At 39.8% G+C, this 24,419-nt stretch overlaps 1 protein-coding gene across 2 annotated transcripts in view; it reads right to left on the reverse strand.

The window, feature by feature from the left end:
* Positions 1-24,419, reverse strand: part of LOC311519934 (EF-hand calcium-binding domain-containing protein 14-like) — a 51,854-nt gene that overhangs the window by 23,162 nt on the left and 4,273 nt on the right. Inside the window, exons 2-4 of one of the 2 annotated variants that reach the window (XM_084627045.1) lie at positions 14,774-14,952; positions 2,490-2,554; positions 1,326-1,436 (exon numbers count right to left, since the gene is read on the reverse strand). In XM_084627045.1, the coding sequence (XP_084483171.1) occupies positions 1,326-1,436; positions 2,490-2,554; positions 14,774-14,952 (355 nt within the window). The remainder of the gene's footprint in view (positions 1-1,325; positions 1,437-2,489; positions 2,555-14,773; positions 14,953-24,419) is intronic. The other variant, XM_084627046.1, reaches the window with a different exon arrangement.

Consider the following 24,419-nt stretch of genomic DNA (forward strand, 5'->3'; position numbering starts at 1 on the left):
CATAACTATGGAAATTTCTTGATATAATTTCCAGTCAGTTCAGCTACTCCATCACCAGTTCACTACAATCAACAAACACTGACTGTGAGACTGTCATTCGCCCTTAGGCAGTTATGCTGGAATATGAAGACATGTGCCCCAAACTCTGCCCTAGTGCACAGCCTGCCTGGATCAGTTCTCTGAAAACAGAGGAAAGAGAAAGCTCCACAGGGTTTCTGATCTCCCCATGGCCTTGGATCTATTCTCCTCCCCTAAGATACTGGTCAGAAAAGCAGAAAATGAATGGCTGCAGTATGGAACTTTCTCTCTGGAGCAAGGGGAAACAAGAGAAACAACTGTAACTCCCTGATTTATAATTCCTTCCCAGGGCTGTTCCTGCTCCTTCTATAAAGCTAGAAATTAGGTCTCAAACTGGCCCTTAATTTTTAAATCTGTTTTCAAGAAAGAGAACTCCTGTTGCTTGGTGCCTCTGTATCCTGAAGCCCACTTTGAGGAATAATTCAAATGAAGACTAGATTTCCCGGGGATCAAAATTACAGTAATAGAATAATAGAATATCAGGGTTGGAAGGGACCTCAGGAGGCCATCTAGTCCAACTCCCTACTCAAAGCATGACAAATCCCCCACTAAACCATCCCAGCCAGGGCTTTGTCAAGCCTGACCTTAAAAACCTCTAAGGAAGGAGATTCCACCACCTCCTTAGGTAACCCATTCCAGTGCTTCACCACCCTCCTAGTGAAAAAGTTTTTCCTAATATCCAACCTAAACCTCCCCCACTACAACTTGAGACCATTACTCCTTGTTCTATCATCTGGTACCACTGAGAACAGTCTAGATCCATCCTCTTTAGAACCCCCTTTCAGGTAGTTGAAAGCAGCTATCAAATCCCCCCTTATTCTTCTCTTCTGCAGATTAAATAATCCCAGTTCTCTCAGCCTCTCCTCAAAATCATGTGCTCCAGCCCCCTAATCATTTTTGTTGCCTTCCGCTGGACTCTTTCCAATTTTTCCACATCCATCTTGTAGGGTGGAGCCTTAAACTGTACACAGTACTCCAGATGAGGCCTCACCAATGCTGAATAGAGGGGAATGATCACGTCCCTCGATCTGCTGGCAATGCTCCTACTTATACATCCCAAAATGCCATTGGCCTTCTTCGCAACAAGGGCACACTACTGACTCATATCCAGCTGCTCATCCACTGTAACTCCTAGGTCCTTTTCTGCAGAACTGCTGCCTAGCCACTCGGTCCCTAGTCTGTAGCAGTGCATGGGATTCTTCTGTCCTTTGAGAGGAAATCATCAGCTAACCTCTGGAGTCACTTACCATTTCTAACACATCAACTCTTTGTCTCAGAGAGACAGTGTCCTCAAGAGAAATGTCACTTCTGGGGTCTTTGGCTTCAGGAGTGGATGGTGATGGTTTCAATTCATCAACCTAATTGACAACAACATTTACCAGCCATTATTTCCCTGTTATGAAACATCAAAGCGGGCTAACGGCTCTGATGTCCCTCTCAATGAGGCAGTTGTGCTTTTCTCAATTTTAGAGATGGATTCATCAACACACAAGTTGTTGCACAGTGCCAGCAGTAGACAGGGTCACAGATTCTGAGATTGCATGGAGGCCTTCTCAGTGGAAACAGAGATCATCATGGGTGTGTTTTCACAGTTTTGCAGAGTGTGTGAGAGCTCCTATTCTGATGTTCAGAGAGTTCTGTGTTAAACTCTCTTTGGGAGCGGGAATGTGTATGTGTGATGGTCCATTTTCCCATAGACTCACAGAATTTACATGGTCGAGTAGCTTCCATTAACGATAGGAATTTCATGAACAATGCCCTGTGTATCAATAAGAAAAAACAGAACCCTTTTTGTTTACCCTCCCTGAAAGTAAATTTAATTCAGATGAATCCAGAGGATGCTCCTGATGCTCCTTGGATCTCCAACATCTGTGCACTGGCCTGTAGAGACAGACACCCACTCAAGGCTGCACCCAGTGAAGGGTATAGCAGGAGAGCATTGCCTTTACATACCTATCACTCTGAATGCCCACTAGTGCTTCCCTTAAGGCTTCTTGATGCTGCACCAAGATCGGCCTGGCCTATAGATATAATTAAACCCTTAATCTGCAAGCTTCTAAGAAACAATGAAAAGTAGAACCAACAGTAAGAATGAAAGAAGCAAAGTACTATACACTATCCCTTGAAAATATCTTCAAATTATGTTTTAATCACCAGTGCAACTACAGCAAGGCCTTATTCTCCTCCATTCATCAGAGGCAGCTGTATTGACTTTACTCATTTGACTTTGATTTACCCTGATTTATGTGAGACTGAAGATCTTTTTGAAGATTATTTTTACCAGCATAGTGATTCAAGCCCTTTACATTAATTAAATACATTCACACTTTCCACCCATCTATTATGTCTTCTGTGCAACCAACTATTCCCCAGTAGAAATCTAGAATCGAAAACCATGAATTCATCTTTACCTTCTGGCTCAAGTCTGTTTGTTTGGATTCTCCTCTGCTGTTTGTTTCCATCTCCTTCTGCTCAGCTGAAATGTTGTTTAGAGGGGATATTTTATTTAAGAAAGGAAAATAATATGTTTCAAATAATTTTCATAAAATTGGATGCTGCATGAGCTAGAAATGTTTTCTCAAAGCCATACAAGATGGATATAAACATGTGGAATTATTTAAGCCTTTTAATCTTTATCTATAGCTAGAACGATATGAGATAAACCAGAGAGAACAGCTTAATATGTTCCAAGTGTTCACATCCAAAGAAGGGTGCTTTTACAATTTCATGTGCATATGTGTAACAGAGACTATATCTATTTTTCTTTCATTCATATGGAAATTTCTCCTTGAATAAACAGAACATCCAACACATCAGAAACTTTTTCCGACCAAAGTAATTTAATTCCCACAATAATTTAAAATAGCCTTTGCTACACATTACATTGAATGATGATCATCAATGATCCCGACAGGAAATAATTAGACACAGCAGAAGTCAAAGTCAGATAAACTGGAACTGAGGGTGTGAGAGGACCCTATAGAGTGTGGCTGATTTAAAACAAAAAATCACAAAAAACTGCATAGGACACAAATAACTTATTGGACTGAGATGCATTGACAGAAACATGTAGAGAAAGTTGTGTAGGCCTTGCACAACATTATACCCAGCTCAGAACAGTGTTATTCAACCCTCACTTCACCAAGGAACAACAGCACAAATGCTGCATGGGATAACTTTTCTTCCAGTCAGATTTCAGCATTCCTCAGTGCTAGCATAGTTTCTATGTACTCCTGTGGGCTAACAAAGAGAGAAAGAAAGAGAGGGGGAGAAAAGACAAACGTGGACAGACCCTAAAAGCAGCACATAAGTATGAGAGAGAATACTGCATGTTCCCTTATCACATGCTTGAAGGGGCTCCACTGGTTTAGGGAATGTTTATCAACATCTGAGTGGTCTGGCAGGAAACAAGTACTATTTATCTTTCTACCTACTTATTACTAATATACCAATCACTGTAGTATTTAAGACCCTGATTCAGTGAGGTACTTAAGCATATGTCTAAAGTTAGCCTATTTCTAACTTTAATTTTTTAAACCCATTGACTTTTAAATCCCATTGAAATTTAAGTGCATACTTGAAGTTAAGTACATGCTTAAGTGTTTTTCAAATTGGAGTCTAGGTGAATTTGTCCCTGTATGTTAATACATGACTAATGGGGTCAACTGTAAACATGCTTATCATCTGCAATGTTTTAAATATCAGGCAGAGGCAGCAAAAGATAGTTCATTTCAGTATTGGCAGAGACTTCCCCTGGAAAAAAATCTCTCTTTAAGGAGAGTACTTAGATTTAAATCTATCAGGTGTGATAAGTATGGATCAGATCCCAAACCACTGAACACTGACAGCATGGATAAAATTTGGATCCACATCCAAATGCTGTGTCTTGGGTCATTCAGTGTGTGTGTGTGTGTGTGTGTGTGTGTGTTATAAACCTCCTTAACATTGTCCCCAGGATACCACCTACTGTGTAAAACATATGTACTGCTAAAGCTCTAACACATTCTCTTCTATTAAGAGGAAGGCTGTACAGCTGTTTGTCCTTTGTTTTTAACACTTGTGTGCCAGAAATTGTGTAGTGTTCTGATGGCACCGTAAGGAAAGGATAGACAACACTTTCTTTAATGTGAATTTAACCTGTCAGATATTTCAATTCCATGCTGCACTGATACATGCTGGGGATGGGAGGAATATATAACACAGAAAATACATATGGAGAGTACAGTTCTTAGTTGCAAAAAAAATTCTTGATATTTCATATTCGGCCCAAATTCACAAAGGAAGTTAAACATGTGCATAATATTAAGCACATGTGTGTTCCTATTGACATAAAGCAACCACTTGCTTTAAGTTAAGCAGGTACAAAACTACTTTCCTGAACCAGAAGCCTAGTTTGGAAAATGGAGAAAAAACATACAAATTTGCATTTTGAAAAAAGTTACTTTGTAAAGAGGACCAAACTCTCAAGTGTTTATTCTGTGGCTCTTCAAGATAAACCACCTCTGACTTCAAGGGGAATTTTGCTTATTTAAGTAGTAAGGGCAACAAGATTTGGTCGGACAAAATCACCTGGCAAAAGTATAAAGGAGAATGGGTACAATAAGATAAGAAACTGGAACAAACCCAATTATCTCACAAAAGCTCATTATTCTTTCCAAATTAAAGGAAAAATTCTCCCCCTTTTCAATGAAGTCATCTCATTTCAGTGAAGCTTTTCTTTTTCTTTTAAAAGAGTATTAAATACATGCTCAGCCTCTGCTAATTTGCTCCCATGAAGTGCACAGGAAGATTTTATGAAGTTTGAAAGACAAATGTATGAACTCATAGCCTCTGTGAACCACAGCAGGAACAGAGGTAATGGTGGATTTTCCTCATACCCTTTTATCCGCTCTGTAGGTGGCGGTTGCATTGATGGGAATTAATGCAGAGAGTTGCAAGGGATGTGAAACTAATAATTCAGAAAGGCAAAAAAAGGAAAGAAGAAATAATAGCACTGTCCCTTGCTCATGGCAATTTTGCAGACTGCTTCCTAAATTACATTCATTATGCGATTTACTTGGATCTCTCCTTTTTTCTAGGGTCATCAGGATCAAAACAGTAATAAAGCTCTGTTGACAAGAGCCACAAAGCTGACTTTGTTCTAAGAGTCCATCTTGAATTTCTGCTTGGTCATAGTCAGTGAACAATGAGAATCTCGGGAAGCAGGCTTTAGTAGAGAAGGACTGCTGGACCTGTTCACTGCGACTACATCTGAAAGCTGGTACTATTTTGAGTCTTGTGATGATGCAGAAGAATTATACAACCCCTGCCACACTTCACCCCACACTAACGTATTTCCAAATGGCTAACTTCACTGGCAGACTAAAATTATGCTGTAGCTGAAGAAAGCAGAATGAATATGTTTCCAGTGGGTGAACCTATAAACTACACATATTGCAGGCAAAGGGCGGGGTGGGGAAGGTGTCCCACAACGTTTACAGGTTTTCTGAAAACTCATAACAACTTCATGTAGATTGTTCAGAATTTGCATTTGACCAGTTTAAGTATTCAGTTGCTGCTCCCTGGGTCAGGCTCCCACAGGGTGGTTGGCCCTGTACGGTGATCAGATGGAGTTCAAGATGGAAAAGAGCATAGGAATTCTGTCCTCTGTTTTTCTTTTAACTAATCATTGTAGAAGAAACATAATAGGCTTGATTATGCTCTTGCATTAATGTAAATTAGAAGTAACTCCATTCAAGTCAATGAGCCTGGTGTCAATAGCAGTTACTTGTATGTTGAGGGGGTAGAATCGGGTCTATTGGACTTATACTGCTATCAGTAAGAGCAGGATTAGGGCTATCGTGTTTGACAAGTCCTGACACATATGGGTACATAGAGAAAACTGCATTGGGTGGAAGGTTCATCAGATCTCTCTATGAGCCATGAGCTGGTGGGCAGCCTCTCAATATGAAAACCCTCTAACTAGTAGGGCATATTAGTATATAAAAAGTGAAAGCTGGATCTCTCCCTGTCAGTTGACAAGTCTTCTAGTCAATACAACCTAACTCTCTTTATGACATAAGTGAAGCTTATAACATAAGGGAAGCTATCTATCAAAAAAATTTAATTCTGAGTATTCAGAGAAAAAAGGGGTGATTGTGAACTCCAGGGTTCAGATTTTCTGTTGCTCTGTACCTGGACAGTTATTTACGCTCAATGCAAAGTAGGTATCAATTGTTGTCACTCTGATTTAGTAGGTTTCACACACATTAGGCTCATGCGGTACAAGACAATGGGTGATCTGGCTCCATTTGTATTAGCCCAAGGCAGTTTTTCTTGTTTTAAAACCATTTAATAGGAATACAGAGTTCATTATTTATTTGTTGGCATGCAAGTGGTTGGAATTTTACACCAAAATGATACTATGAGCCAGTTGTCAGCGTAAATCAAAAGTAGCTCTAAAGAAGTCAATGCCGTTATATCAGACTTGAGTTAATAAGCTCAGGGTCAGGCCTAGTGAATTTAAGATATTATATGATATTACCAAGTAACTTGGCCTAGTCTGATGTTACCAGGAATAAATTGATGAGCGTTCTGTCCCTGACAGTGATCTGAATGCAGGTAGATTCTTAGCACAGCGACTTCCTGAAAGGTTTTTGGATAGTTCCCAAGAGAACCCCCAGAGTGACCTTGCACAATCTGATTATCAATTAAAATGATCTCCTGACAGTCCTCGGCAATTACAGCACATTCGGTACAGGCAGGGGATCTAGGTTTATGCCTATGGGGCTCTATTATGAGTTGGCATATTAGAACAGGTTAAGCCTAACTTTTTATCTATGCCTTAATGCTGCACCACCATTTTTTTCTTTATGATACTGACTCCTTTGCTCACCGAACAGCCACTCAACTCTATAGGAGCTGATGGGGGGTGGGATGGGGCGCCACCAGCTTCTTCCTGGACAATCATCAACAAGTATCCTGATCCTGATATTTCTCTTCACTTGGAGTCAACTGTTGGGCAGCACATGGTGTAGTTAGCACACCACAGAGCCAGGCCTTCAGCCTGGAAAACCGTATTTTTGATGATATTGTGTGCTGATAATTTCAGGGAATGTGCAGGCACAGATGCTGCACAAACAGGAAAGAGAGAAAGATTGCATGATCAAACTCTTCATTACGTCTCCCAGTCACACACTGCATCTTCATGCTACATGGTTAATGCTCCTAGCATGCCCCGTAAGCCAACATTTTCAAGCGTAGGTACCTAAAGGTGAGCACTTAAATAAATATGTCCCATTTTCAAGTGTCCGGAGAGCTTATAATTCTCATTGACTTCATTGGAAGTATCTTGGAAAACCAAGTTGATTTAGGTGCTTAAATATGAAGTTAAGTGCATGACTTTAGGCACCCACATTTAAAAATGTTGGTCTTAATGATCACTGCACTTCTTCTGAAATACAAGATAAATTTATTCAGCCACAAGATGGCACTGTACAGAATGAAAAGTACAACTAAACTTACAGCACTCAAACGGCAAAGGTATTAAAATTCTTACATCCTTACTATCTATAAAGGGCCAAGACATGACACATCAAACAGAATCCCAGATACTGTCTTTTTTCAGAATCTATTATTGAAGATGTTTTTATATTAATCAACCAAATATAAACCATGGCCATTTACATAAGAATCTCTTTTGTGTGTGTGTGTGTGAATAGTACTTCTTTTGAGACAGAGCTATTGTATTTCTCACCAACCCACATAAAATATGCCACGTGGTCAGACTTTGAGAAAAGATTAATATCCAAGAAGAGTGGATGTTTTGCTCTTCATATCCCTTGGATGTATTACGGTGTGTATATATGGCACTTCCACATCAGTTGTTTATGCATAGAAACTTTATATTTTTATTATTATAATTACCTCTTATGCAAATCTTTCACCGGAGATCTCAAAGCACTTTACAAAGGAGAGCAAGTTTCATCATATTAATTTTACAGATAGGAAAATTAAGGTACAGAGAGATACACAAGGTCACATGGTGAGGCAGTTGCAGAGATAAGAATTAGACCCCATGTCTCTTGACTGCCAGTCTCATGTCTTTATACATTGGACTCTGCTGCCTATTACCTTTGTGCCTGTTCAAGTGGCAGACTACAGAATTATAGGAGTCCTATAAGATTATGATTATACAAATGAATTATGGCCCTTTTTATTATGGTTTGCCATCCCCATTACTCAAGTAAACCCATATGTTTTTTTCCACATGCACAATCTTGTAGAAATCCAGTATCAAACTCAAGGATCACTTTTGAATTGGACTACCTAAGAACATTAGGAATTTTCAAGTATAACATCAGTGTAAAAAATAATCAACATTTCATTTTTTAACACAGTAATGTGGAACTTCCCATGCAAATAAATCCAGAAAAAAATATTCCCATAAACTCTCAAGAGTTATGTTTCTTTTTCAAAAGAGCGGGTCCACAATAATAGCTGAAAATGCCATTGCAACAATTACACAGCAAGATTTTCTTGTTTTATTTGTTAATAATGAGCACTTAGATACATTTGTGGTCCTCAGGATGTGTGTTAGGATTCATTAACAATCTTGCAATTCACTAATTTAGTATCCTATCATCCAGACCTCATCATTAAATAAGTTCCAGATTTTATGGCTTTCAAAGTTGGGGAGAATTTTAAAGGGCATGAAAATTTAAAGGACAGGAGAGTTTTATCCCTGCTAAAAGTTAGCTGTTGCATTTCTCCCGGAAAATTGACCTTACTTCTAAGGTCTCAATCCTTTAATGAGAAGCACATGGGTGCACCCTTAGCACCTCTACAGAGCCTCAAGCCTAGGGAGTCATGTGGGTTTGAGAGCCTGAGCTGTAGCCCGAGCCACAATGTCCACACTATTATTTTTAGCATGCTAGCTCTGGCCCTGTTAGCACAAGTCTGTCTACTCAAGGTGGGAGGCTTGCTCTTAGCTGGAGTGTACACATACCCACTGACTTCAAGGGGTGTGTTCAGTGCAGGCACAGGACCACAGCATAGTTCTTACCCTTTTGGTCATGCTTTATATTAAGGGTATTATAAATTGAACAAGTCAGAGGCTCCAGCCAGCAGGAGTAGCTGCAGAAGCAGCAAAAGCAGGAACTGCTGCACTGTAGGAGAGGGGATATTTAGACTGAAAACTCTTCAGGGCAGGAACTGTCTCTTACTTTGGGTATGTCTGAGTTAACCCAGGCTTTTGCCTGTGTGTTAGCCCAAACTCACCTATCAGCCACACACAGACCCTGTAAATCTGGGTTTATATGTGCTTTGCACCTCAGCTTGCTTGCATGGCTGAGGGTATAGGTTAGAGCCCAGGTTTTTCTGTTAGAAGGATGCAGCTAAAACCTGGGATATGGTGCTCAGATTTTGACAGTCCTCCAAAGCCATCATATAATTTCTGAGGCTGTATTTCCCAGCCATTCTACCTACTCAATTCCCATTCTTCTCCTTTGTGCCAGAAGCCATCTGCTGGTTATATACACTTGGTCGGCATTTTAAACCCCTCATTTCATGCAGCCTGCTCCATTTTTGCTCAGCTTAGTTCATCTGAATAGCATGAGAAGTTGCTGTCCAGGAGGTCCTCCATGTAGCGTGCTCTAGCTGGCCAGAGGGTCGCACTAGGGTACGGGTTGCTGTCTCCTGTGAGTACAGCAAAGAGCATGATTTTAGGAGATGTACCTGAAACCAGCATTTGTACAAGAGCATCTTCAAGAGGCTGGTGACTGTGCAAATGGCTATCTAGTGTCAGGGGAGAATTAAAAATCTCAAGGATACCTACCAAAAGGCAAAGGATGTGAACAGCAAACCTTGCAACTCCCCATCTACCTGTCCCTACTATGAGAAGTTTGACCAGGTGCTCAGAATTACCCTGAATACAGAGTCCACCATCATGCTTGGTGGGCTTTTGAGGTGGAATGATCTTAGTTTAAGACCAAGGAAAGAGAAGACAAGGATGAAATCAGAGTAGACCCTCATAGCAGAGGGAGCAGAAACAGATTAATGAGCTGGAATAGAGCCTAGAACAGACCATGTGGCCAGCTGACCTGGCAGACATATTCCTAGTTCAATGGAGGCTACAAACTTCACTGGGGAGTGCTATAATAATATTAATGAGGTGTTTTGTGGCTTAGGAGATATCATAGATGTTTTGCTGATGTTCACGGTGTTGGGACATTAAGTTGAGAACCCTTGGCTTTGCCATTGGCACTGACAGTTTTTACCATCTGAGGTTTTTTTGGTGGTTCTTATTATTCAGCATACATTGCCTTAAGTGTCACTGTCCTAGAGGAACTTGATTTATTAAGATCTTTGGTTCTTCATCCAGAACGTGCTAGTTAGTTATTTTGTATTTGCTTACAAATTATCAGTCTCTTCTAAATGAATTTGAAGGTGCCAAAGAATCCATAACTATTTAGCACTTTCTGGTGTAATTGGAAGTGTGTCAGACACCTCATAATATACACTTCACATTTATCAATGTTATTTACAGGGGCAAACTAAAAGTCTGCAGCTGTTATTATTTTAAATTTGTGAATTCATTTAGCATGGTGTAAGTGAGAGAACACAATCAGCGCTGGAGATAAGCAAAGTGGAGGATCTGAAGTTTCCTAGCACAGCTCTGATAAATCACCTTAGTCCTGGCCTGCACTGCCTATTCTGTCCATTCCTGGCCTTTCCTTGAGAGAGAGTCCTGCTAATTTTGCAGAATTATGCCAACATGTGTAGTGGTTTGGAAATGTGGATTAAGGGCTGGGATGAGACCACAAAATTATAGGCCATTTATAACAAGAGAAGGTGCTGAAAATACAGCTGGACTCGAATCTTGGAAAACAGAAGTCTTTCTGTAAAAATGAAGCATACTTTTGGAGCTAAGTATGTGCTAATAATTAATGTGCACGGAACTGAATGTAGTGGTATATAAATTATACATAAACATCTATGCTAAAAGAATGTCCAGGTTGTAAAGTCCAATACTCAGAAGTTAAGAAATGCCAGATTTAAGGTTGCCTGTGCAATGTTAGTTCAGATAAGCAGCATGTGTGCATTCTAGTCCAGTCTTTAATTACATGATCACATACTACTTTTTCCACAGGACCCTACCTTAGTCTATGCCCAGGATGGACAGTGCTTATTGAAAGAGAAGCTACTCAATGTTTTGTTTTTTCCTCATTGTTCCATGTGTGATCCCAGTACACCATCCAACCATCCTCTGAAGACACATTATTAATTTCCTCATTGGCTTTCTATGGTACTCATCACGATAGTTTCTGAGTGCTTCACAAGCATTAATTGTTTTATTTTCACAAGACAACTTTGAGGTGAGGTAGTGGTATTGTTACAGATGGGGAACTGAGGCACAGAGACATTAAGGTAAAAAGTGTCCACTCATTTGGGGGGCCTGATCTGAGATGAGCTGGGTCTGACTTTACAGTCCTTAGCTTTATATAGCATGTTATGTATTCAAAGTACAGTTCCCAATGGCTTCAGTTGCAGCTGTGAGTGCTCAGCTCTTCTTCAAATCAGAGACCAGGGTCTCAGGTAGGGTACCCAGAAAATGAGGAGCACACAGTTAGTGGCCACCTGTGAGAAGTTTAATTTAGGTGACTTTCCCAGCATCACATAGGAATTCTGAGCAGAGACAGAATCCAACTCTCCAGGATAGCATTCAACTGCCTTAATCATGAGACCAGCCTTTCGGTTTTAAGATTTTTTTTTTACTGTAGGCAAAACACATATTTCTCTAATTTCATTCTTGGCTCATCCATTTTTGCTGAAACACCCCAAAAATTCAGTCTGTGACAGACACCCAGTATGGGGAATTTCAGTCTGTATAATTACAGTTTGGCAAAATTATCAGCAACTGCAAACAGAGTTTTGAAATGGGAAGTGCTGGGCATCCTTACATATTGGAAGCTCTACCAACTCTGCCTATAATAAATACCGGAAACATCTAATTAATGCTCCTAGCACGTTTGGATGTACTATAGATTGCATCTTGATTGGAAAGAATATTCCCATAGTACTAAGGCCTACACACTATATATATATATAGATTGAACATTCTAACAGATACCCTTTCGATTATGCAGCTAAATCAGCTGTTTGTTTCTATCCTTGCAGTAAAAGTAGTGTTCACATTCTCATCAGCTACAAGAGTTGGACTTCCAAGGAGCAACTCATCACATTTTGTAGATTTCCTATAAAACTTAGTCCAATAGCAGTAACATAGATTGAGATTAATAACCTAATAAAAATTGTGTTTACTTCATACCAGCAACTAAAATAATAAATGTATAAGAGAGGCGTCAAATGAAATAGAAAATAAAAATAGGTCCCGTCTCCCAGAGAAACTGATAAAATAGGGGGGTGAAGTGCCTAATCCCACTAATTTTCAGGACCTAACGACAAGCTGGTATCTCAGATCCTAAGCACCTTTTACATTGCATTTGGTTTGTACTACTTTGAGAGGTATTCTGCTAATTCATCAGAAAATTACAGCTGCAGATTCTATGGAATTTATTTTTGCTTAGAACAGAGTGTACAAAGCAATAAGGTATTTCTGAACTATATGACTTTTATAGTAAAAGGATGCATTATTTATAGAATGTACCCCTGAGAAGCAATGTGATCCAATAACAGAACATTGTATGGCTAGGAGCTCCCAGCTTCACCACTGACACATTGTTTGGCTTTGGGCAAGATATTTAATTTCTTTCTCCCAACTTCTAAAAATGCAGTGGCTCACATTATGCATGCAGAAATGCACTTACTGCAATTGGCCATATAAATGTTTAGTTAGATGCCTAAATTGTTTGTGTGTGTGCGTTTTTCTGATTTCTAAGTGTGATAAATGCTCTCACAGATACTGTAAAGTTTCAGAGTAGCAGCCGTGTTAGTCTGTATTCGCAAAAAGAAAAGGAGTACTAGTGGCACCTTAGAGACTAACCAATTTATTTGAGCATAAGCTTTCGTGAGCTACAGCTCACTTCATCGGATGCGTTTGGAATGCACCCGATGAAGTGAGCTGTAGCTCACGAAAGCTTATGCTCAAATAAATTGGTTAGTCTCTAAGGTGCCACTAGTACTCCTTTTCTTTTTACAGATACTGTAACTTTCTCACATATTTTCTTTGCACATGGGCCTCCTACCTCCAGTTTCAAAAATATGTCACGCGATATCTCAGCTTTCCTATCTGAAAAATGTGGATAACATGACTCTTACTTATGACACAGGGGTGCTGCGAGGCTTTATAGTTGAAGTTTGTATTGTGCTTTGATTATGACATGTGTGTACAAGCAATAAAATTTATCAAAAAATTACCCTAAGGGTTTAATTTATTTTCTTAAGCATTGCTAAATATTTTATAGAGGAGTGTTTTTTTCTCCAATGAAAAGCAAGGTGTATTCAAATAGGGGGAAATACACTCACTGATAAAAATGTAAGGGAGAAATATAACATCTCTAGTCTTGAAGACAAAATTCTTGGATAAATATCACATTGACAAGAGGTGCTAAACTGCTATAGAATAGCGTTAGCACCCCAGAATTTGATGGTAATAAGTTGACCTTTTTTGTATTAAGAATTGACTACCTGATTTAGCATGCAAGCTTCTATCTCAGCATTTGACTTCTTCAAATGTTATAAACAAGACTGTGTGATACTCTTGTACTTGTCTGCCCTGTCTGCACAGAGCCATGTGTATGTAATGTGCAGTAGCTAGGAACTTCAAATACCAAACAAAAGATACCCAAAAATACTAAAATACCAAACACACACACATAAACACTTGCTACCTTCTATCCTGTATCTTAAAATAATATTCAGAATGATAAATGCTGCAGAATGCTGCTTTCTGTTTTTTACCATGTCCTTTCTGTGGTCTCAATTCAACTGTTAAAAGTTTAACCATAGGCCGGGTTTGTTTCTACCACCTAGTGACCAGACACTACAGAGGACTTTACCAATTAAGTCATCAGAATCCCCTATACAGAGGGCTCCTTCCAGAATCCACTAAATGTATGTCCCACATATTAGCTGTGTCTTACGCTAGAGTGCTTGTGTCTGAAGCTGGGAGAGAAGTACTAGGTCCATGGGAGTGGACACTGTGCTAAACTTATCATCTGGAAGCCATTCATTGAATATCTTACAGTTTAGCTGGCAGCACGTGGCTGTGCCTGGTAGGAATCAGGTTGTAAATCCAGAGTCAGGTTGTGGCACCCTTAGGGGATGATATTATGCAGAGATGTCTTATCCTGTTGGGTGGTTTATACATACTGCATTGCTCTGTGGCACAGCTTCTGTGGGACTGGTACAGAACCGCCCTGCAACCTTGGAGAAGGTTCTCTGCTCTTGAGCACACAGGCCTTGGCTATAGATCACCCATGGGGAGAGGAAAGTAGTGCATGTTTTAATGGGGAGAAAGAACAGCCCAGATTAAAGGATGAGTGAAAATTGTATCAGACTGGTCCAGAGTGTAAAAGTAAAAGAGCCCCCTGCCTCATAACACAGCAGTAGGGTTTGAAGTTTACATAGGGCTTGATATAATGCCCGAAGAAATCAATGGGAGACTGCTTTGAAGCCCCCTTCAACCTCTGAGTAGAAAATTATACAACCGTCATTTGAAGTGAATCCAAAATATAGCATGATTTTCCTTTCTTACCATCTTTCTGTGTTGTAACTTGCTTCTGTTTTACTGTCTCCAACTTCTGATGCAATTTCAGAACAAAGAGACTCAGAAATACCTGGGAGGTTAGCAGCAGTGCGATAAAGAAAACATGACAGAGTCTCTGTGGGTGAAAACGGGCTGGAAACTCCTTACTGTTTTTCAAGCGTGTTTTCCTACAAAAACATACATTGATGTGTTATTTATAAAACTGCCTGAAACATCTGCACTTACATCTAGACAGTAGGCTGTAGTGGTACTTTCTTTCTGTAGGTTCTCAACATCTTCTGAATTAATGATACAAGGCATCAGAGTAATAAAACCAAAGAGATTGAGCTAAATATTCATGTCATCAATATGTGTGCTTACTTGTTTACACCTTGCAAGGTGGAACCATTAGACCAACTCCTGCTCACCATTCCTAAGCAAAATTCCGGTGGCTCCAACTTGGATTACCAGAGGGCTGTATAAAATATTGTAATGATCAGTGCAGACAGTGTCTCCACCAATAGATGTTCCTGTATCTTTATTGTAGTGTTAAGTTGTTGTCTTGTTTTGAGATGATGTTGTTGTGTTAGTTTGTGAGGGTGTTAGGAAGAAGTTAAGTATTGCTTATGTGAGCTTGAGTTGGTACTTGCTGCAGTGTCTCACTACATCCCCATGATTTCTAAAAGCAACTATTACAACTGGTGGCTATGGATCCAAGATGGCAAAGGCACTTTTGCCTGAGTAGAAGTTTACTGTTTATGCAGGTGAGACTGGAATCTGTGAGTATTTGACAGACTTTGAGCCGTTGCTCTTTGTAAATAAGTAGCCTCATGAGAAAGCAGCATGGTGCTTAGCACGATACTGGCTGTTTGATGGTGTGAGTCAAGAAGAACCTGCTGCACCAAATCTGGAATTGGCAATGTAGAGTGGGCCTTATACCTAGGGGCAAACTATGACAGAATTCAATGCGAAAAGTCAGTTTATAAATGGTTTAACAGGAAAACTTCAGAAACTGCTGGTGAAGGATGATAACACACTAGAAAAACCTATGAACCAGATTACATGCAGAGTTACAAATGTGAAAGTAGAAATTGGGGTTTCCTTAAAGGAATCATCTGTTAATTCCCAGCCCCCAGTGACTCATTTATACCAGATGCAGCAATTCAAAAAAATGATTGCTAGGGAAGTGGCTAAAAAATTGGAGGAGGCCCAGGTGCAAGCTATTCACAGATATCCCTTGTCAAGACTGTTTCCTGAGTGGGTTGCAGACCAGATGATATTTGCAGGCAGTGTAGAATTGCTGAACCAGAGGGAAGCCTCATCAGAGAAACTAGAAATTGCTGATACAGTAAGGCCACCATCAGCAATTTATACAATAGCTCATGTTAAGAGCTGCCCAGATACCCGTTACTATGTGACAGGAGACATTGACGGCTGGAAAACCACAAAGCTGTTGGACTCCAGGATAAAAAATAAATCTGATCCACGGAGAACATCCAGTGCTGAAATAGAACAATATTTATACTGCAGGAGTTAAATTAGTAACTATTAATCACCAGCCACTGCAGATGACAGGTGAAATTTAGTTCCTACTGAACTTGGGGTCTCTGCATATTAAATGGACTTTTGTTGTGGTGACCAGTATTTCTAGTGCTGATGTATTGGGAGAGGATTTCATCCAAAGGCATCACAAGAATTCATGGAGCGTTAATAGAACAAACTTTTTCCTGAATAATATACAGATATCCCTATTGGATGTGGTAAGTATGGACCATAGGGAGCAACTCTTGGGGCCTTGGAGGTCTGCAGCATGACAGAGATGAATTGCTCCTGTGGTGTCTTCAAATAAAGTTGTGGTGAAACCAGGTCAATGTTCAATAATACCCCAGGATAGAAGACTTCTGCATTGAACCTGTAGGAGTGTTTGATGCTATGAGTATCCAGCCTAGATTACTTTTTATCAACATTCTATTTCAAATGGAACCACAGGGGGAATTTTGGGTAACAGTAATTTATGTGACTGACCAGGAGATGCAGCAGCTAGTGGAAAAATCAGACCAGAGGGACAATGTCCAATGCAGCTGGTGTCTCAAAGCCTCTCATGGGGCAAAAGTCAAGAGCTATGAAGCAGCAGAGCCAGTAAAAAAGCTAGGAATTGACCTAACAGAAGCATCTGCAAAAAGGCAACGAAAGAAATTGATTATAACAGCTGCTCTTACAATGTGCCACTGTGTCCCCCAGAAATAAGGAAGACCTTGGGAGATATGTTTCCGTGCAATATCCAAATGTGCTTAAGCCCGGGAGTGTTCCTGTGAGACAGCCCCCACATTAGATTCCCCTGGTATTTCCAGTAGGAGTGAAAGAGAAGCTAAATAACATTCAGGAGGATGGTCTGACTGAGAAATCGCCATCACCTTGGGCATCTCCAATTGTAACTGTGAAAAATTCCAAGGGACTTAAGGATGTATGTTGACTAGAGTAGACATAATTCACAGACAGGTCAAGATAGCTATCAGCCACTTTCCCATATAGCAGAGACACTGGAGAAAATGTAATTAGCAAAATATTATAGTTGTTTTGATCTGGTATCTGGATACCATCAGATTACATTGGCAACTGAAGATCAAGAAAAAACTGCCTTTGTGACAGTTTATGAACAGTTCAATTCTGCATAATGCCTTTTGGACTCATGACTGCACCAGGGATGTTTTAGAGGGTAGTAAATAATCTAACCAAAGTTTTGAGAACTAGATAAATCCTCATCTATGTAGATGACTTCATGTGTTTTCATAAACCATGAGAGAAGTATTTGGTAGGAATGGAAAGGATTGTAAAGCTTTTTGAGGAGTCAGGGTTTAAACTTGCAGGAAACAAAAGTCGGTTTGCAAATAATTGCATCACCTTCCTGAGAGATGTAGTCAGTGATGATGGGTTGGTGCATTAACCCCAGACACGGACTGTTATAAAGGACTGGAAGGCTCCTACGAACCTAGAGGAGGCCCAGCTGTTCGTAGGTCTCTGAAGATTCTAGAGGAGATTTTTACCAAATTTCATAGCATGGTGAGTGCTGTTATACTAGCTGACTAAGAGCAACACTGTCTGTATAGAGGAATACCCAACCCTCCCCAATCCCTCCCCCCCACCACTGCCAACCCCTCTTGGGTCACTGAAGGAAGGACTCCTAAACCTTGCTGTGCTTATATTCCTGGACCCATCCCAACCATTCCTGGTATACTGTGATGTCTCAAAGATTGTTGTTGGATTTGCATTTTGCACTTGAACAAATTGGATAAGCTTGGTAGTCACAAATTAAATGAGAGGGAAAACAAGTATTCAGCTACAGGACTGGAATACTGGTTATTGTGAAGTCCTATCATCCATCTTTATGAAATTCAGAATTCACCTTGTAGACAGACCAACCACAGTGTCCTGAAGTGGCTCCCTATGAGGTACAGCCAGAAAGTGGCCTGTGGAAATGGATTCACAAACTGTGAATACACATTCACAGTTCACTATAAACCTGGAAAGCAAATGCTCTAAGCCAGCTGAGGGCGGTGAGAATAGACTCAGTCTGGTCTTATGATGACATTTAGCCAGAATAGTCCAAGACTCTGATTTATGTTTGGTGTGCCAGCAGCTCTGCTGAAGGAAACCAAGCCTGGAGATGTTCAATGCAATTCAGGAACAATTATCTATTGATCCAGCTACCAACTTGCTGGTGTATGAATATAACAGAATTGTCTTGCCAGCAAGCTTACCGTACTGGAGTGCTTTCATGATAATGAAGCAGCCGGTCACCCAGGGTATGAAAGGACACTGAGATGGGTATCCAATAGATTTTTATCTGGGCATGGCTGAAGATGTTAAGGACTGAGCACTTTCCTGTCTTATCTGTCACGAAAGGAAAGCAGCAGCAAGGAGCGCCAGAACTCCTTTAGGAGAAATGCCCCAATCTTCATAGATTGACTTGAAAGTCCGACTACTAGAAACACCAGCTGGAAATTGGAATTTGCTGGTAGCTCATGATATCTTTTCAAAGTATATGGTGATCCAAACATGCCAGGCACAGTATTCCAGGGAAAGGAAACTTACATTCCCATCTGGGAAGGAGAGAAGCTGTTTGGGATGTTTTTTCCTGACACCTTTTTACAACTAGAAAAAGGTGTCAGGAAAAAACATCCCAAACATACTCCCTTTTGGAGGGGACCTCACACAGTACTTAAAAAACTAAACAATGACTCCTTGCTGATACAAAAAGCAAGAGCTTGTCCCTTTATAGTTCACCAAGAACTAGTGTACAGGTTTACTGAAAGAAAGGGGAGGGTAAATGTGGAGCATTCATAGATTCACAGACTAGAAAGGACCACTTTGATTATCTAGTCTGACCTCCTGCAGAACTTCCCTGAAATAATTCCTGTTTGAAGAAGACCATCTCTTTTAGAAATGCATCAATCTTGAATTAAAAAAAATGTTGGTGACGGAGAATCCACCACAACCCATGTTAAAGTTTTCCAATGGTTAATTAGCCTCACAGTTAAAATTTATGCCTTATTTTCAGTCTGAATTTGTCTAGCTTCAACTTCCAGCCACTGGATCTTGGTATACCTTTCTCTGCTAGATCCAAGATCCAATTATTTGTTTCCAGTGTAGATGCTTCTTGAGTGTGATCAAGTCACTCCTTAATCTTTTCTTTGTTGACCTAAATAGATTGATCTCCTGAGTCTATCAATTTAAGGCATGTTTAATCAATCTTTTAATCATTCTCATGGCTCTTCTCTGAACCCTCACCAATTTATCAATATCCTTCTTGAATGGTGGATACCAGAATGATGCAGTATTCCAGCAGCAGTTGCACCAGTGCCAAATATAGCTGTAAAATAACCTCTCTATTCCTACTCAAGATAACCCTGTTTATGCATCCAAGAATCACAATGGCCCATTTGACCACAGAGTTGCATTGGAAGCTTGTGCTCAGCTGATTATCCACCAAGACCCCCAAGTCTTTTTCAGAGTCACTGCTTCCCAGGACAGAGTCTCCCATCTTGTAAATATGACCAACATTCTTTGTTCCTAAATGTAAAGGGAATATTGTTTAGCTTGTGCCCCATTTACCAAGTGATCCAGATGGACCTGTATTAGTGACCTAGCCGCTTCTTTATTTACCACTTGCCAAATCTTTGTATCCTCTGAAAATTTTATCAGTGATAATTTTATATTTTATTTTAGGTCATTGATAAAAATATTTAATAGCTTAGGGCCAAGAACTGAGCTCTGTGGGACCCCACTAGCAACACAGACACTCAATGAGGATTCACCATTTACAATTCTATTTTGAGACCTGTTAGCAAGTTTTTAATCCACATAATGTGTGCCAGGTTAATTTTGCATCATTTTAGTTTTTGAATCAAAATGTTGTGTGGTTCCATGTCAAATGCCTTATGGAAGTCTGAGTATATTACAACAACTCTATTATCTTTATCCACCATATTTATAATCTCATAAAAATCAAGTTAGTTAGACAGGCTCTATTTTACATAACCTCATGTTAATTAGTATTACATATATTCTATTATTCTTTATGAATTGATTCCTATATCAGGTGCTCCATTGTCTTGCCTAGGATCAATTTTAGACTGATTGACATCAGTTCATCTCATCATTATCCTTTTGAAATATTGGCACAACATTACATTTCTTTCAATCTTTTGGAATTTCTTTAATCTTCCAAGAGCTATTGAAAATCAACATTAATTGTCTAGTTGGCTCCTTATCCAGCTCTTTTAAAACACTTAGAAGTCATCTGGACACGTTGATTTAAAAATGTCTAACTTTAATAGCTGCAGGTTAGCATCCTCCTCGGTTACTATTTGAATGGAAAGCATTTAATCATTGTATGATATAACGAACTCACCGTTCGTTTTCCCAAATACAGTACAGAAATATTTATTGAACATGTTGCCTTTTTTTGTATTTTAATTGGCAGTGCTAGCATTTCCCTCTTGTAATGGACAAATACTATCAGTAGGATTCTTTTTGTTCTATATTTTTAAAATTTCCCTCCTATTATCCTTAACTCTGATGGGCATACATTTTCCCTTCCTTCCTTATCATATTCTAGAATTCATAGCTTATGATTTATATTCACAACTATCAGTTTCCCTTTTCTTATATTTTTATCTATGCATTTTAATTTTTTTAGCTGCTTTCACTTCCCCCTAAACCAGATTGGGTTTTTTAACCAGTATGGCCTTCTTTCTCAATTATGGCTTTTGGGGCATCTGGTTAAATGTTCTTAAACCATTCCCAATTATCATTTATATTTTTCAGTTTAAATTCTTCCTCCCTGCTGAATTGGCTCATTATTGTGTTTAGCTTTATGAAATTAGCCCTTTTAGAGCACCTAGTACATATATTACTGGTATCGACTTTATTCTGTTTTCACATAAGAAAAGTCATGATGACTTGTACTTAAGCTAACATTACTTTTTAGTTCTGTTTAGCTCTCTTTATCTGTCAAGACATGGTCTAATATATACTTCCCACATGTTGGATGTAACACTTTTTGAATTAGGAAATTGTCAGTTAGGATATTCAACAAGCATCTCGGGCATGCAGAAGAGGATTTGGAAATATCCCATCATGTTCCTATAGCTGAGAATAGGAGCCAGGTTGTGGAAATTTTTTTGCCAGTACATCCTTGGAATCTCACCACATTGCAGTCTTCAACAGACAGTTGACCCATACAGATAAGCCTAGCTCGGAACACATGTACCCTGTACTTGTTGAGAATCTAGATCCAGCTATGAGTGATGTCATCATGACAGTATACAAGACTCTGACAGGCAGACCAACAGGGAAACTGAAGTGGATGGTAGACTGTCTGGATTCCTAGGAGCTACAATGATAATAAAAATGTGTTATTTTCAAATACTCAGTAAACTAAGGGGGTGTGTGTGTGTGTAATGATCAGTGCAGACAGCATCTCCACTAACATATAGCCTTTATCTTAGTGTTTAGTTATTGACTTGATATTAAGTTGTTGGCTTGGTAGTGGGAGTGCAGGCAACCGGGAAGTTAAGACCTGCCTGTGTGTGCAGGAGTTGTAGCTTTCACCCTCCCAATAAATCCTTGGATTTCTGTAAGACAGTATTACAATATATCTCACAGATTGCTCACAGGAAAAGCACCATCTACTGGCAGCTAAGATTATGCAGTGTCTGCCTGAGAAGGAAAAAGTCGCTGATGACTCATTTTTGTTAGGACTGCTGCTGCAGCGGCACCTGAGAGGTTTTATAGTCTTGCAAGAACATCCCAGCAGGTTAATTTCCTGTGGGGATGGCGAGAGGTTTTCCCTCAGTTACTGGGCTCAATAAAGTTGTATTGTTATGTACATCACTCCATACGGCTTCATGACTAAGCTGCTCTTGCCACCCATGTTACTCTTTTTCTTTTGCACTGCTCTGAATGTGGTTGACACAATCTTCCACATCTCTGGATTGTCCAAAATCCATGACAGACAATTCTGGTAACTTCATATGTAAATACTGGATTGAAATAGTCCCTGGAAGTTCTATATAACACCAGGAAATTGAATAAATGCACCACTCAACAATTCCAATCCCCAGTGCTACTTCTGCCTATAAATGCTATACTTGGAATGCTGCTGAATTATCTATCCCTGGTTATACCTGCTGTATTGGGAAGTCCACTAATGTTTCCCCTTTAAGAAAAGCCTTGTATACTTGACAGCAAACTGCACCTAAATTCTGTGGGACTGCATTGTGGCAGGATAGAAATTCTGTAGCAGCTTATGGTTTTGAATGCATTAATTACCAAAAATGAAGAATGCAATCAGTACTGTTTTCAATAATAAATAATAATAATGCCTAGCTCTTACACAGCTTATTTAGTAGCAATTACTTCGTAAAGTAGTGGTAGCTGGATATTACATTCGGTTTACTTTATTCTTCCCTTATTCTTTACCTATACCACAATTTTTTGTATTGACACCACATAACTGCACTGAAGAATTTTTCAAGGAGGAATGAGTAGGTTTTTCACAGCTAGCGAGGAGACAGATTCTGTAGCAAAATTCAAAAGGTAGATTCTATATCAGATGCCATAACCGTAGACTACATGGGGCCTTGCTTATAATAAGATTTCAGCACATAAAATGCCCCCTGTAAAGCTCCCCTGGAACGAGGATGTATACAAATGCTGTACTCAAGTCACTCTGAGACCCCCCCAGTGTATTTTTTCCCTTTCAATGGTCAACATGGCTGAAATGAAATGTGTGTCTGTCTGAGAAGGAAAAACTCACTGATGACTCATTTTGTTAGGACTGCTGCTGCAGCAGCACCTGAGAGGCTTAATAGTCTTGCAGGAACAGCCCAGCAGGTTAATTTCCTGTGGGGGTGGCGAGAGGTTTTCTCTTCTGTGGGATTTGTAGTTTTAAATGGTGGAAAGGCGTCCTCTTTCTCTGTAGGTAAGAAGTTTATAGGGGAGCTATTGATTAAAAACATTCATAAAGAATGGAATGTGGTAGATATATGATAAGTACTTCCAGGACAACCTGGAGAGGACCAAGTCAAATTAACCTCCCCCCCCCGAGCTGTGTGATGCTTTGTTGTGATTAAAAAGTGGTTGGTTTGGTTATTGATTGTTGGAAGGGTGTGTACTGTGTTGTAGTGGGACTAAAGCAGATCACCTGGGAGAGTGCAATGGGGTTTAAAAAAAAAAATCTAGCCACAAGAGAACCAAGCCTTAGCTCTTCTTCTGTAAGTGTGGAATAACTTTATTACCATGAATGGGGTTAGCTTGCATTTATGCTAATGTAAATCTGGCTCTATAAGCTTAGATGGCAAATGCATAAATGATTTCCTGCAACATAATCACCATGGCTCTGCTGCAGAGAGAAGAGAAGCAGGCTGTATGGAGCCTATGCAGGACTATGTTAGCTCTGTATGCAGTGAAATGAAAGCTTAGTGTGGGCTGCCTGGATGCTGCTGTGCACTCGGGCTTCTTGGGCTGGGCTGGGCTGGGCTGGGCTGGTAGAGCAGCTACTGTGGATCACCAACCATTTTTCCTCAGTGAGGTGAGTAGGTATGCATGAGGAGTAGTGTGAGAAAGTCTGAAGCTGGATTCCTCTTTCCTTCAGCTGCTGAGTATACCACCTTGCTGCTCAAATTGTGCAGGGAGAGCGTGGGGACTTTAGGGTTAATTCTAAAGCACTTCTCAGTGGATACCTTAATGAAATCATTTGGTAGAAGGTAGTGTAGTAGTTCACTGGTAGTACAGAGAATGGAACCAAGGTTTCACTCAGTCCAGTTTCCTAACCACTGTACCACGCCGGTTCTTATATAGTTCCTTTTGGGCTGTTAATCTTGTTCATTCACTAGAAGTAAGTAACTTCAGAGTGTAGCTCAGCAAATAATTTTTTTTCTCTGCTTATTAAGAGTACATGTATGTGTGTATGAGAGTGTCTCTCTCTCTCTCTCTCTTATCCCAGCTCAATAAGCTGGCAGGATAGCCCATATATTATCTATTTGTCCCTGAAGGACAAAAATCTCATGAACAGCTTATTCACTTAACTGTTTTATTACTCTGGTCAAAATATATTTATTTCTACTATCCAAGGAATTGTCTCCAACAAGAA

The sequence above is a fragment of the Lepidochelys olivacea genome (genome assembly GCF_965140295.1).
Source record: "Lepidochelys olivacea isolate rLepOli2 genome assembly, chromosome: 4".
NCBI lineage: Eukaryota > Metazoa > Chordata > Testudines > Cheloniidae > Lepidochelys > Lepidochelys olivacea.